We start from the raw sequence: 13,701 nt of genomic DNA, 5'->3' as shown, positions 1-13,701 counted from the left end.
ATTCCATCATTAATTGCACTAGCGAAGTCGTGAACAGTCTCAACTACCTGCGTAAAGGTAGAATGACTGCGCCGAAATCCATGCTGAAATTTTGTGAGGACGCTATTATATTCCAGAGAAGTAGAAATGTGGTTATATATTATATGTTCTAAAATTTTGCATGAAGAGGATAGAATTAAAATTGGGCGATAATTTGGAATTGTATAATTTGAAATTTGCGCTACATAATATAGACCGCTGACAATAGAATGTCGATGGCACGACTACGGATGGTTCGAATTTCGCGGTGGTACAAATTTTAACGCGAAAGCGTTAATTGGCTAGGTTGACGAAAACGCGAGCCCAGATTCCGCCCCCAGCAAGAATCCACAAAAAGCGTTCACAAAAGCCATGTCCAGAAGTCGCGTTCATTTTAACACGGGTTCCACAACGCTTTTAATAGGCATAATGGGTGTGAGATTGAAGAATGGAGAGCCAGTGGAAGGGATCCACATGGTCAAAGACGACCACAACGTACTGGAAAATTTTGCTGCCAAGTGAACTCCTACCAACATGCCTGTGGGCGAAACCCTTGGTGGTCTAGCGAGGTTTGCTTTGGCTATGCTCGTAATACCAGATTCGACAGGGGAAGTCAACTCAACTTGAGAAAACTAAGTTCTGCGACAGGATGGCTCCCGCGATGGTAGACACCATCCTGTCAATAAGAGCAGGCCTTAAAAGGCACGAAAAGACGTATTTTGAGTACGAGCTTCCTGAAGAAGTTGTTCGTCTGATTGGCACTGCTAACGCCTTACAAAGCTGCCATAGAACCGTCGACGTCAGCAGAATCGGATGAATCGAGGGCCGTTACCATCGATGAAGAGATGTACTTCAAGAATTATGCTTCGACAAGTTCTATTGCACTGCTTCAAGCTTGAAAGCACATCAGGCATTTTTTAATGTAAAAAGAAATCACATGTGCCTGATCTTTTATTCAACTTTCGCGCTCTGAATAGAGACGCCAATAAAAACCTTGACAATCATTTTTCACCGTGAGCAGAGACAAGCAGCCGGCGACAGCGTTTGTACTCGGACTGATTCATTCCGCCAGCGTGAGGGCACGTGAGCTCGCGACCCATAAAGACACCCGGCATCGTCCATGCGTGCACACGTGAAAAGCTTCATAACGTCGTTTTTTTCGTCTTCAGTGCGATGGACCCTTGGCGGGGATCCAGCGGTTATATAATGTCTTCTTGACCTGACTTTAGATGTGTATTTAAACGAAAGATGGCAACACTGCTGCTTCCTCTACGTGTGCTTCCGGTGCGACCAGACAGGTGGAACTAACTTCTGAGTGACAGTTTTACGGCGTTGCTCTTTTAGTTTTACGGCGGTTCTCTCTTCTGGTGAACGTTCACCGAACCCGTCAGGTGTTTGTCCATCTAGCCTTGTAAGTACTGTAGACCTGACCTCCGAAACCTTCCTATTTTTTGTGAGAGGTTAGCACGAGGGAAGCTTTCGTTGACAGATGACTTCATTGACCTTCCTAGCTGCAGTTCGGGCACACACTTGATTGAAATGAAGGTGTAGAAGCTCGGAATAACGGCCGTGACCGCGAGGCTCGTCCGCAAAGCATCATTTCTTAGCTTATACCTGGCCGCAAATACCTACGTTAAGCGCACGGTCTAAGAAAATTAAGGTGTTGACACTGTCCGGGCGCCGCGGCGGAGAACGCAGATCGCGTTCGCTCTCCTGTGCATGCGCCGACATCAGCGACGCGGGGGCGCCGCGAATGAGGGGGGCCTTAGGGGCTGGTAGAGTTCCTGTATATCGCGTAGCGCAAGATTTGCGCGCGTCTGATTTCCACATGCCGCGGGTTCCACCTCAGGACAGCAATGCCAGTTTTCAGTTCTGCACAAGTGACCGGCTGCGGTTGCGGTGCCGGCGGTGGCAGCCCATGGAGGACTTTCCTCCATGGGGCGGCCGCTCAGCTGATAAGCAGATAAGCAGCCGGTTATCCCCGCTGTCGCGCCGTCCCGCAGCTGCTGGCACGCGCATGCGCAGACCCCTCTCCGCCACTGGCGCGGCGTCATGGCGGCGCTCCTACACGTGTGACAGGTGGCTTTCCCGCACGTGTTTAGAACGTCGTCCATAATGTACGTTGTCCATAATAACGAATCAAGGTAAAAACATGAACATTAAGGAACACATGCTGAAGGCGTGTCACTTTTGAAGTGGCATATATTTCCTTTTTCAGCTGACCTGAAAACTGTCCGTTTATGCTTAACACCACCCATTTTCTCCGCCGAACTTACCAGAGAAGCGCACAGCCTTGCCTTTTGTGCGCATCGAATATTGGCACGAACTATTATCGTCCTCTTACCTTGTCATGAGCCTCAGGATTTGCTGTTTCCGGCGTGTGCCGCACCGGGCAATCTTGTTTTACAGGAAGAGGGTGTCACCTTGTCGTCACTACTCTAGAGTGTTGTTTGCTGATCATGAAGGTTCCCGATCTAATTCGATGGTACTGAATGGAACAGCGTTCCGGGATGGTATTGGAAGAAAGAGCACTCCGAGATAATTGCATGCTTCGGCTTTGCATGCTTTAGCCAACAGTGCATTCCTGGTACTTGCTGTGGCGTCTGGGGGCCACCAGTCATTTTTTAATTTTTTTATGTGTGGACTCGTGTCCATAATAACGAGACAAAAATGCCTGTATTCAGCCGTTTAGTCCCCCAAATAGCCGTCCATAGTCCGTACTGCGGTTTTCCATATTAACGAGCAGAATTGCATGGCGAGAGACCGGTCGCCGAAAATTTCGTCCATATTGCCGGGTGCACATATTAACGGGGTCCGTATTAACGAGACATGGCTGTATGAACCCATGCGCCGCTCCAACCTGTTTTGGAGTTTGTAGAAAGGAGATGTGGGCCTGTTGAACGTACAGCTCAAGCTTATCGTACAGCGCCTCTGGTACATCCGCGACCAGCCGGACTCTCCTCTTTGCGCAGCTTTACAGTGACTTGGCTCCGCACACCTAACCAGGTGGCTCGCCTTGTCAGAGGGCCTGAACCACGGTCTGAGTCACACCGGTTTCCACAAAGAGGTCACCGCTGCACTCGTAACCTTGGAGGAGCAGTTTTCGTGGGACTACCTCCTCGCCGCTAAGCCACGAAGGCTTTACTGGGACCTCCTGGCGAAAGTCCTTCCGCCGCCTCTGTATCGGCACCTTTCCAAGTGCACGCCATACACGAATATATTGAGACGTGTGCGAGTCCTGACTGTGTCCGCGAGCTCTAAAGATTTCTTCTTTCGCTTTCACGCCGGTGTGCTGCCAGTGATGGCGCGGCAGGAGTCTCGGGGCTTCTCTATGCCTTACGGCGCGGGATGCATCCTGTGCGGCAAAACGAAGACGCCTGAGCCCGTCTTCCTGGCATGCAACACTGCCCACTACTTTTGGGACAAAATACAGACTTTCTTTGGCACACGATGGCAAATAACCTGGTCGAGCCTCAGGTACATAACTGCGGAAGCGGAATTTCCCGTCCTTCGCGACTGGGCCTTCACTTCCCCTGGAAGGCACGGGTCGACGCGGTTGAGTGCGCTGTGAGCCCAAAACCCACCTGGCGTCACCTTGTCAACAAACTCAACTGGACCACACGTGCGCTAGAAGGATCCGAATCTGACGATGAACTGCGCGAGGCTTTGGAGGAGGGTTGTCAGGCGGCGATCTTCTTCAACACAAAGGAGGCCATACGCCTAGGCAGCATGCTATAGTAATGGAGTAGGTGTTGAATGCGTTAACGCCAAATACAGCATGCAGCAGTTTCTACCATCGATTTCGGCGCACCTTAAAGATCCCCAGGTGGTCAAAATTAATCCGGAGTCCTCCACTACGCCGCGTCTCATCGCCTGCGTTGCGTCGGCGTGTTAAACCCTACAATTAATCAGTTTCTACCATCGCCATTTCTTGTTTGTTTGCTTTTTCTTTACTATTGATCCATTTTGTCAGGGCCTTTTTTAGGCTTTGAATATCTCAGAGTCCGCCAGTTGTTATTGGCATTTATTTTCCTGATGCACTGTGAGACAGGTCCTCATACAAAAAAGTTTTTTTTTTGTTCGTAAGCGAGATCTTTTTTACTGTATATTTATGTGTGAGAATGTTCATGTGTGAATATTTATTTATTTATTTATTTTATACATACTGCAGCCCTTTTCAGAGCTATTGTAGGAGTGGACATACAAATGATCAAGTGACAAAAACACGAGCGCATGGCACAGATTGACTGGTTCACAATACTAAATAAGTAAATATGTAATGTAGTACCCTTCACTGTGCTCTCGTACTTTTGCATATCATATCTCGCCCTGTCATGGAACTTGTAACCATATTTATTCATTTAAATAAAGTTATTGTTGAGAAGAAAGAAAAGCTCAATCGGACAGGCGCCGTCTTCATAACCCGAGGGACCCAGGTTCGGTTCCCACCAGAGAACCGTTTTTTTCTTCTCAATTGGAGGTTTGCTGCTCGCGTTGGCCAACTTACGGCCGGGTTAAACAGCTCCGATGTTAAAAATTTCAGACGTCTAACTGGCCTGAATTTGGTTTTACTCATGCAGTAACCTCTGAGGCCGTCGTAACATTTTTGTCAGTACGTTTAGTAGCGAAGGATTTTCAGATATAGTCGTCACGCACAGTGGTTCACAGTTAAAGTCTAATTTTCTGAAACTTTCATATCTAACACAGACATTCAGCATTTGTGCCCTTCCAACTACTGCCGCAAGGCAATGGCGAAGTTGACAAACTTAACCGCGTTTTAGAAGAACAAATCCAGCTTGCATAACTGGAACGTTGTCCAGTGGAACAGGCTGCCATGGAGTGTATGTATACATACACTCCATGGCAGCCTGTTCCACCGGTCCGCTGTTCGCGTTTCATTTAACGCCGATAGTATATATACTATCGGCGTTAAATGAAACGCGAACAGCGGAACGCGTGGCGATAGGCCCAATTGAGGCCGCCTGCCTGTAGTTAACAGAGAGAGGCGCGAATATCCGGTTCGTGATAAGTTTGCTTCTATTTTCTTTGGCGTTCGTTTTCTTGCTTTGCCACTGGAGCGCCACATTCATACTTACCACCGATCGCAACTGCCGCAGCGCGGTTTCTGTGGCGAGAGAGGATGTCGCCCGCGTGGGTGAAGCGAGCGCTGACGGCTCCGTTATAGCGCTTTGATTTTGCTCCTATCATTGCCGTGTTATGAACGTCTGGTTGCGGCGCGAACAAATAAAGTTCCACCGGTTCAAGAAAACAGGTTTCGTCATTTATGGTCACGCAAAGGCGATACCGTCGGGAGCATTTATACGTGAATCCAAACGTGCGCTGAAATCTACACATTTTCCGTGCACAGACAAGAAGGCTTTATTCACAGTAACTGCAGTACCACACTTACGAGACACATCTATGTAAGCCTTGCCAATATGTCGGTGAGGTGCAGCTGCCGCATGATGCACAAACAGGGAGTTTTAGAATAGGGACACCGTATCGGCTAGGGGGATAGGAGAGTAGCAAGGCTGTAGACGAAAAATTACCCGAGAAGTGTAGTGGTCCTGCGCGCGCGCACTGGCATCTTTCAATCACGTAACCAATAGGTTCTATCTTATATAACTCTAATACTTGGTGAAATCACCTCCAGCGGCCACAACAGCTGCCATTCGTCGCGGAATGCTGTCGAAGAGCCGGGCCGCAAAGTCCGAAGTGCGTAGGCGCCCCCGCTCTTCTTGCACAGCGGCCCACAGAGCATCCTGGGAGCCGTACTGGAGTGGCCGCCGCGAAAGTGCCTTCTTCATGGCACCCACACATTTTCGCAGATGTTCATGTCTGCCCCTTGAGGAGGCCACTCCAACACCATGACTCCAAGCTGCTCCTGCAGGCACGTTACTGCTTTCGCCATGTGTATGGGGCTGCGGGCCTGCTGGAAGTAGTAGAGGCCGTCGGGGAATGGGCCGTCGAGTGCATACGGCACCATGATGCTCGCGATGACGTCGCAGTAAGCTTCAGCATTTAATCTGCCTTCCAGACGAACCAGCGGTCCAAGGCCATCTTTAGACACTGCTCCCCACACACTCACGGAGCAGCGGCCGCTGCTTGCAACGCGTTGGAGATTCGAGGGCTCAAACCTGAATAAAGCAAAAAAAAACGGATAATGTCTTTGATAATGATATGTTCCATCCCAGAGACGGCAAAAATACCTAGGTAAGAACTCTGCACAAAAGGGGAGACAAACAAACAAACAAATAAATAAATAAATAAATAAATAAATAAATAAATAAATAAATAAATAAATAAATAAATAAATAAATAAATAAATAAATAAATAAATAAATAAATAAATAAATAAATAAATAAATAAATAAATAAATAAATAAATAAATAAATAAATAAATAAATAAATAAATAAATAAATAAATAAATAAATAAATAAATAAATAAATAAATAAATAAATAAATAAATAAATAAATAAATAAATAAATAAATAAATAAATAAATAAATAAATAAATAAATAAATAAATAAATAAATAAATAAATAAATAAATAAATAAATAAATAAATAAATAAATAAATAAATAAATAAATAAATAAATAAATAAATAAATAAATAAATAAATAAATAAATAAATAAATAAATAAAAGGACGCGTTTCGCGTCGAAATGTGAAATATTTTAGCGATATCATTAAAGAAACCCGACATCAAATACGGCAGTGTCAACATGGTAGGAAAGACACACCTGGTGTTTTCGGCTCTCCAATTCGCTGACGCTGGTCCCAACGAGTCGAAAACGTAGACTCATCAGAGAACATCACGCAGCGTCAGCGCTCTCCAGGCCATGATGTATGGCTTTGTGCAAACAGGAGTCTTGCGTTTCGATTAGCTGCTCAGACCAGCGGCTACTGCGACGGTACGTGGCTTCGCAGATCAGCCTCATGAAGACGGCGTGTAATAGTGGATGTGCTAGCAGACAATTCGAAAGTGTCCTTAATCTCGCGAGCCGTGATGTTGGGTGAATCTACAGCAGCGGCCACAAAATGTAGGTCTTCCTCGTTTCCTGTAGCCCGCTGCCTGTGCCCACGTGGCAAGTTTTCGAGCCGTCGCTGGTCGCGGTAGGCCTGGCAAATTCTATTAATTGTAGACAATGGACGACCTGTTTGCTCTGCAATCCCACGTTGTGGCACACCATGAATGAAAAGAGCAACGATTCTAGCTCTTTCTTCGGGGCTTACACTCGGCATTGTCAGTTTCAAATGACGCGTTAACGATCGTTCGCAGTGTGTTTGAGCTTTTCTGGTGGCTTTAAAGTTGTGCGCACTATCAGAAGACAGAGCGATTAAAAACGTCACTTTGCACACCGACCGTTACCGATCGGCCTCCTGCGCTGTTCGCATCGCAACCAGAGGCTCATAACATGTTATCGGTGGAAGCAACATCAAAGCGCTGCGGCAGTTGCGATCGGTGCTAAGTATGAACGTGGCGCTCCAGTGGCAAAGCAAGAAAACGAACGCCAAAGAAAATAGAAGCAAACAATCGCGAACCGGACATTCGCGCCTCTTTCTGATAACTACAGGCAGGCGGCCTCAATTGGGCCTATCGCCACGCGTTGCGCTGTTTGCGTTTCATTTGACGCCGATAGTACAGCAGCTCCCAAGGTATCGTTCAAATTGAACGGTTTTGAATAGGCACGGTAACGAAAGAGATAACCCAACCGCCATGCTCAACAGATAGTTGAGACTCGAGCAACTGACGTATAGGCCTATGGGCGTGCGCTTGGCCCAGACCAGACGTAGTCGCAAGTCGCCAGCTCATTTGAAGGATACCTGCCCATTCATTATTTCTGATATTTTCCTCTGTGCTCTATAGTAATTTGTTGTAATATTGCTTGTTTGTAATTTGTAATGTTCGTATACGTGTTAAATTGTATAAAATTGCTAGTTATATTATGTATAACTTCAACAAGATCTGCTTAAAGGAACCATGCAGACAAAACACAAGTTTGGTTCATTCGAAAGATTGTCTTGTTAGAATCATACTGACACCACTTTTAACCTAAACTTCGCTCAAATAAGCTACATTCATAACTAGGAAAAAAATGGGATGGACATGGGAATCACTAGCTCATTTCCAGCACTAGAACATATGACGTCATATGCACAGCCGTGCGATTGGCTGAGGCGGGCGAAAGCAAACGCAAGTTAGGAAGGGCTTATAAATTTGTAGAACGAGCTGTTTTCGCTTAAGTGTAATTCATATTCATTTTATAGCAGTAAGAATGGTGGGGTGAAACAATGCAAGTTACGAAAGTACACGCAAACATAGAAGTACTGTTGCGTACTGCTGTTGGTACTGCGCGCGCTATGCCTGTCATAGCTTCCCAGCAGCGCGGCTCTTTGGGGTTGCCTCAGACGACACTGGCCGATTGGCGTACGCGCCATTGTCTTACGTGACCCTCTTTGTCGAACATACCCCATGTTTCACGAAACAATTAGTACCTACCGTAACAAAAACTAGCCAGGTGAAGATACGGTCAAAAACAAAGCAAAGGCGGATATCGGTGCAGAGCAGTATGGTGGCGCCGTCTAGGAGGACTGACGGTAAATAAGGCTCCACAATCCGCTGCAGACTGAAACGCCCACTTGAAGTTCGCTTGAAGACCCGCACTTGTATGTAACGTCATGGCTGACGTCAGGAAACACAGGGTTTGGCGGCAGAATCAAAATTTTCCCTCGATTTAATGCATTTCTCAGTGAATAAACCTTACTTGCTGCCGGAAAAGCGCTGGAAGCACTGTAAAACACCACATCTTTCGAATAAAAGGAACTTGTATTTTGTCTGCATGGCTCGTTTAAGCTGCATTCATAATCACAGTGAATCTGGGCCTTTATTTTGGTATGATGGGCCCCTGTCTTTTATGTCAGACCTATTTTTTTGTCGTGCATCTTCCTTGCAAGGTGGAGAGGATATGGGGCCGCCTATGTGGAGCAATGTAGGTCTTAAAGGGGCTATGAATACAAAATGCAACGGTTTGGTTTGAAATATTCAGCTTTTGGAAGCCAATTCAGCAAAATTCCAGCCACGAAAGACGATTTTTTTAACCGCGAAAATGCAAGAAATATTGAAAGATTTAGAAATTTCGCGCTACAGGGACGTAATAGGGAATAGAGTGACATAGTAGGGCCTATACTAAAAACAATTGTCAGTGTTTTAGCTGCACGTTAGCATTCAAGTGATGCGATCAGATGGAACTAGGGGACCCACTACAATTGGGCATTCATGTTTCTTGGGGGTGGCTTTGGTATGTAAACGGCCGCTAATCGCACAAACAAGATTCGGTGACATCACAGAAATGATGCCAGAAAAGTGGGTTTGGAGTTGCCGCTGGCTGATATGTCTTCTTTCATAAAGCGATTATTTGTTGGAAGTTTGCGATAAAATTGAAATCGCTGTTGTCGGGACAAAGTAGTCTTTTACAGTATGTTACCATGCGCCTCTACTGGTTGTATATTTGTTATCGTGGTTTGGAACACATTTAGAGATCCACTATTTGGTGTTTTAGTGGGGGGTCCTCAGTTCGTAGCTGTTCTTTGTCTGGTCTCCGATCCTAACGCGGTGTCTTTGACGCCGCTGTGGACGACACGAAATCTTTCGTAGAGTATAAAACAAGCATTTTTTTGCAGCAGCCAGGAAGCTAGTATGTCAGACGTCTGAAGCCTACCGACTGCTAGCAAGGGGCTATCACTCTTAAAAAAAAGGTCGGAGCATTCACTAATGGAATACTAAGAAGTTACTTGTCCCAGTATACACTAGGTACTTAGTAACTGGAGGTAGTAAATGTAGCACTTGTCAGAATTACTAACCGAAGCAGGCAGTAAGCACCACTACCCCAACTAGTAAAGTCCCAGCGATAGCACTCTTCTGAGCTACGTGTGTTTACTAACTGGCCATGAACAACCTAGTCATAAGCACGACCTAAATCTAGTGCTACCACTTCCTACACTCAGTTAATTTACTAACCATGCAGTTGTTAGTGCCAGAGCCTATGTACAAAACCGCGGGGTAGTAAGGTTTGTAAGGAGTTAGTAAATACGGCCGTTACTACCTTTTTACGACTTTTTTTATTAAGAGTGTAGTATGTGTCTGATAGGCAAGACTAGTAGTACTGAGCTGGAGATAGATGGGATATGGCATGCGTTCACATCACGTCCGTTCGGTGACGTATTTTTCCTATCTGTGTTTTGCTTACGGACAATTAGGTCTTAGAGCTATTTGACATATTGATATTTAGCGTAGTCTGTTCTTCGATCCTCCGGCTACAACGCTTTCAAGTAGGTACGCTAGAACGTGAGCGTTAGGTAGTTCCGAAAGTATTCAGGACACGGCAGGTGCATGTTCAATGCAAGGCTTTTGTAGCCTGTAAGTGTATCGCTTTCCTGTTTGAAAGTTTAGTCGCGCGTATTTTGAGAGGTTAAAACATGCACTTGCCCAAAACAATGGGCTGTTATCTGAAATGTCACATTCATGCGTTTAGTTCAACGAAGAGTTGCTTATAATTGAAAAGGTGACGCCATTTTTGTGGAAGGGGCTCCCTACGTAGCAAATATGTCATGCCCAGCAGTATAGTAAGCTTACACTGTTCGATCAAAATTAGTTTGCAGGCTGGGCTTACGTAACAGACTAAAATACAAGCAGATTTTTGTTGGCACAAGCAGTGGTGGTCGTTGCTTTTTGCTTTTTTGCACTGATATAGATAGTGGTGATGTGTGGTGCTGCAAGTTTTTCAGGTTTCAAGCCCAAACTACGTGACAACTGTTGAGTTAACGCTCATTCAACAGGATGCCCTATGGCATTGTAATCATTGCAGCGGTTTTCTGCTTTCCAGTTTTGGTTTCCTTCGCCTGGTACATTGGCAGCCAGTGCTTTAGAGTGACTTCAAAAGCTAGCAGCTATGAGGTTCTGTGTGAACCCAGCAAATAGGCTACATGACAAGACTCAGTTTTGCCGTCCACTTTTTGATGCAGGATTGTCTGCACCTGCGTGCACCGAGTCTAGAAATGGCCACCGGTTCTTCTGCTCCACCTTCGCGGCGAGTCACAGGACCGTCCAACCATGATCAGGACGGCGATGCCTCGGATGGCGAACTGAGACCCACTGATGCACCACCCCAGCGACCGTCCAGTCGCAACACGGCGTCGCCGGAGGACAGTTGTGCGCTCTGCCTGAGCGCCCCACAAGACATGGCGTTCACGGACGGGTGCTGTCACACTTTCTGCTTTATTTGCCTGGCTGAATGGACCAAGGTTAAGGCCGAATGCCCTCTCTGCAAGCAGCGGTTTAACAGTATCTACCACAGGGTCCTCTCCGTCGATGACTATGAGCAGTGCTACGTCAGCGAGCTGCAGCGCGCTCCGGAATCCACGACGGAGTACTATGACCGGAGATCGCAGTACCCGACCACAATGACTGTGTGGCGGCAGGACGAGTTGGATATGATGTATGAGGAACACCTGAGGCGCGCCGCGATAACCGCGCAGTCACGCGGGTATCTGGCGCTGTACACTCCCAGAGTGGCCATGACGAGCTCCGAGCGGCAAGCGCTGTACGATCTCGATCTGTGGGCCGTACCCAACTACTCCCACTACCTTGACGCGTCGCCACGCATCTACCAAGAGAACACGGAGCGCACAAACCGGCTCGTACCATGGCTCAGCCGTGAGTTGAATGCGCTGATTCCAATCCAAAGCCGCGTTCAACCCGCCATCGACGAAGTTATGTTGATCATTCGGTACTATGACATCCGACACCCGGTCTTGGCCGACGCTTTGGATGTTGTCCTCAACCGATACGTGGATCACTTTGTCTACGAGTTTTACCTGTTTGCAAGCTCGATTTATGATATGGTCAGCTATGACAGTAACACTGTTTACGGGTCCCGCAGCCACGCATACTCCCAGGGCGACCCCGTTGGTCGATTCCGAGCGGCCCTGCAACAAGATCGGACAGCGGCGCAGCGGGCAACCGTTGGACGGGAGGCTCCGCAGCCGGGCCCCAGTGGTATGGCAGCGCCGAGTCAGGAAGTGATCACGGTGGACAGCGATTCCGACAGCTCCGACTGCATCTTCGTAAAGGTGGTCAAACCGCAGAGACAGAGGACGCCGGTCATCACCGACGTCTTGGCATCTTCGTACGACGATAGAGGCTTGGCAGCAGCCAGCCCTTCTCAGGATCACCGTTCAGAAAGGTCGGCCAGAACTGGCAGCGCAAGTGACTTTGCCGTTTACCGTGGCCGTTCTCCTGAGTTCGACGGCGTGACAAATTCTTTGCCCGATCTTCATTCGCGTCATGACGTATCGCCGGTGTCCCACGGCTCCTTTGAGTTTCGCGACATCTCACCGGCAGTCTTTTCGGAGTCTTCTGGAACCGGTTACTCACCATCGGCACGCAAGCGGTCCCAGACCAGAAACTCAAGCAGGCGTTCCAAGTTCTGAAACGTTCAACGGCGAAGAACTCTTGGTTGTGCGACCAGTGTGGATTCAATGTGGCGAGAGAAGTCCATGAGCAGAAACAGTTCAGGAGAGTACTCGGGACGTGTACTTCCTGTTCGGGAGCATGAGCATGTCACTGACAGCCAAGCTCGGAGGAGGATAGCTAGCCAGCTGCTCAGGCGAGGACGCCGCGAGAGCCCTTCAATGTCGTCGAGCGGTCAACGGCGGAAGAAGGAGGTCACGCGACACTTCAAGCCACAGGCCACGCGGCACTTCACACGCACAGTTCTAGCAACATTTAACGTCAAGTGACTTCTTGCTGTGCGAAATCTCACATAATGTCAATGTTCTTTGCGCAGTTCATTCCGTACATCTTTATTACCTGCTTATGTAAGTTGTATGCGGCCTATGCTGGGTTTACTGGTTTTAAACCATTATGGTTGGCCTGAAATGAGTGCCGGCAAATAACTTTGGTAAGCATTTGTTTAATAAACCACTGCTGAAAACAAAAAGTTGAATTTGCTTGTGAGGAATAAGCACAGAATTTATCAGCCCATTTTTCTTCTAAACAATACCTCAGTCACTACTTAGAGTTCACTTATCGACTTAATAGCAATTGTCTTCGTTTTCCTTACGTCACTCAAGTTAGCTTTCGCTTGAAATTTTGTTCTGCAGCACAATATTCTGGTGACGTGGAACTAGAACAAGCCCTTGGAAACAAACTGAGAGGCAATGGTGGTACAACCAAAAGGTCCAGTGTTCATATGCTGACCCTTCCCAAGTTAAAAAAAAAAACTCCCAGCTCATGGAGTGCTGCAGGAAAAGCAAAAGATTATCAGCTATTCCCCTTGAAATTTATGTAGAGGAGCCATGAAGACAAAATACAATTTTGGTTCATTAAAAAGTCTGCTTTGTCTCTATAACAATACTAATTTTCGACTAAGATATCAAAGAAAACACATTCAGTAAAAGTTCGTTAATTCGACACTGGTGGGATCGCGAAAAATTGTATTATCCGATTGTCGAAATATCTAATGAAAAACAAAAACGTTGAATTTTCCCCAGTACGACGTACCTTTGTTTTCCAAAGAAGTGTCTAATCGTCGTCTGTTTTTTTCGGGTGAATTTGAGCGGCGACAATAGCTCTAATAGCTGCCAGATGCTCCGTGGCACACGCACCATGCGGAA

General features: G+C 46.9%; 1 protein-coding gene across 1 annotated transcript; it reads left to right on the top strand.

The window, feature by feature from the left end:
- Positions 1-1,308: 1,308 nt before the first annotated feature.
- On the top strand, positions 1,309-12,969 carry LOC144166610 (E3 ubiquitin-protein ligase Topors-like). Its single transcript, XM_077696136.1, has 2 exons — positions 1,309-1,429; positions 11,050-12,969. The coding sequence occupies exon 2, from the start codon at positions 11,083-11,085 to the stop codon at positions 12,514-12,516; it is 1,434 nt and encodes a 477-aa protein (XP_077552262.1). The 5' UTR covers positions 1,309-1,429; positions 11,050-11,082; the 3' UTR covers positions 12,517-12,969.
- Positions 12,970-13,701: the final 732 nt, after the last annotated feature.

This window comes from Haemaphysalis longicornis, unplaced genomic scaffold, assembly GCF_048455015.1.
Source record: "Haemaphysalis longicornis isolate Haplotype H1 unplaced genomic scaffold, Haemaphysalis longicornis Haplotype H1 scaffold_1, whole genome shotgun sequence".
NCBI classification, from domain to species: domain Eukaryota; kingdom Metazoa; phylum Arthropoda; class Arachnida; order Ixodida; family Ixodidae; genus Haemaphysalis; species Haemaphysalis longicornis.
The sequence above is the reverse complement of the archived record's forward strand: the minus strand, read 5'-3'. Positions and strand labels throughout refer to the sequence as shown.

Excerpts from the sequence above, each read along its gene's own strand:
- LOC144166610 (XM_077696136.1), top strand. The coding sequence starts at position 11,083 with ATGGCCACCGGTTCTTCTGCTCCACCTTCGCGGCGAGTCACAGGACCG.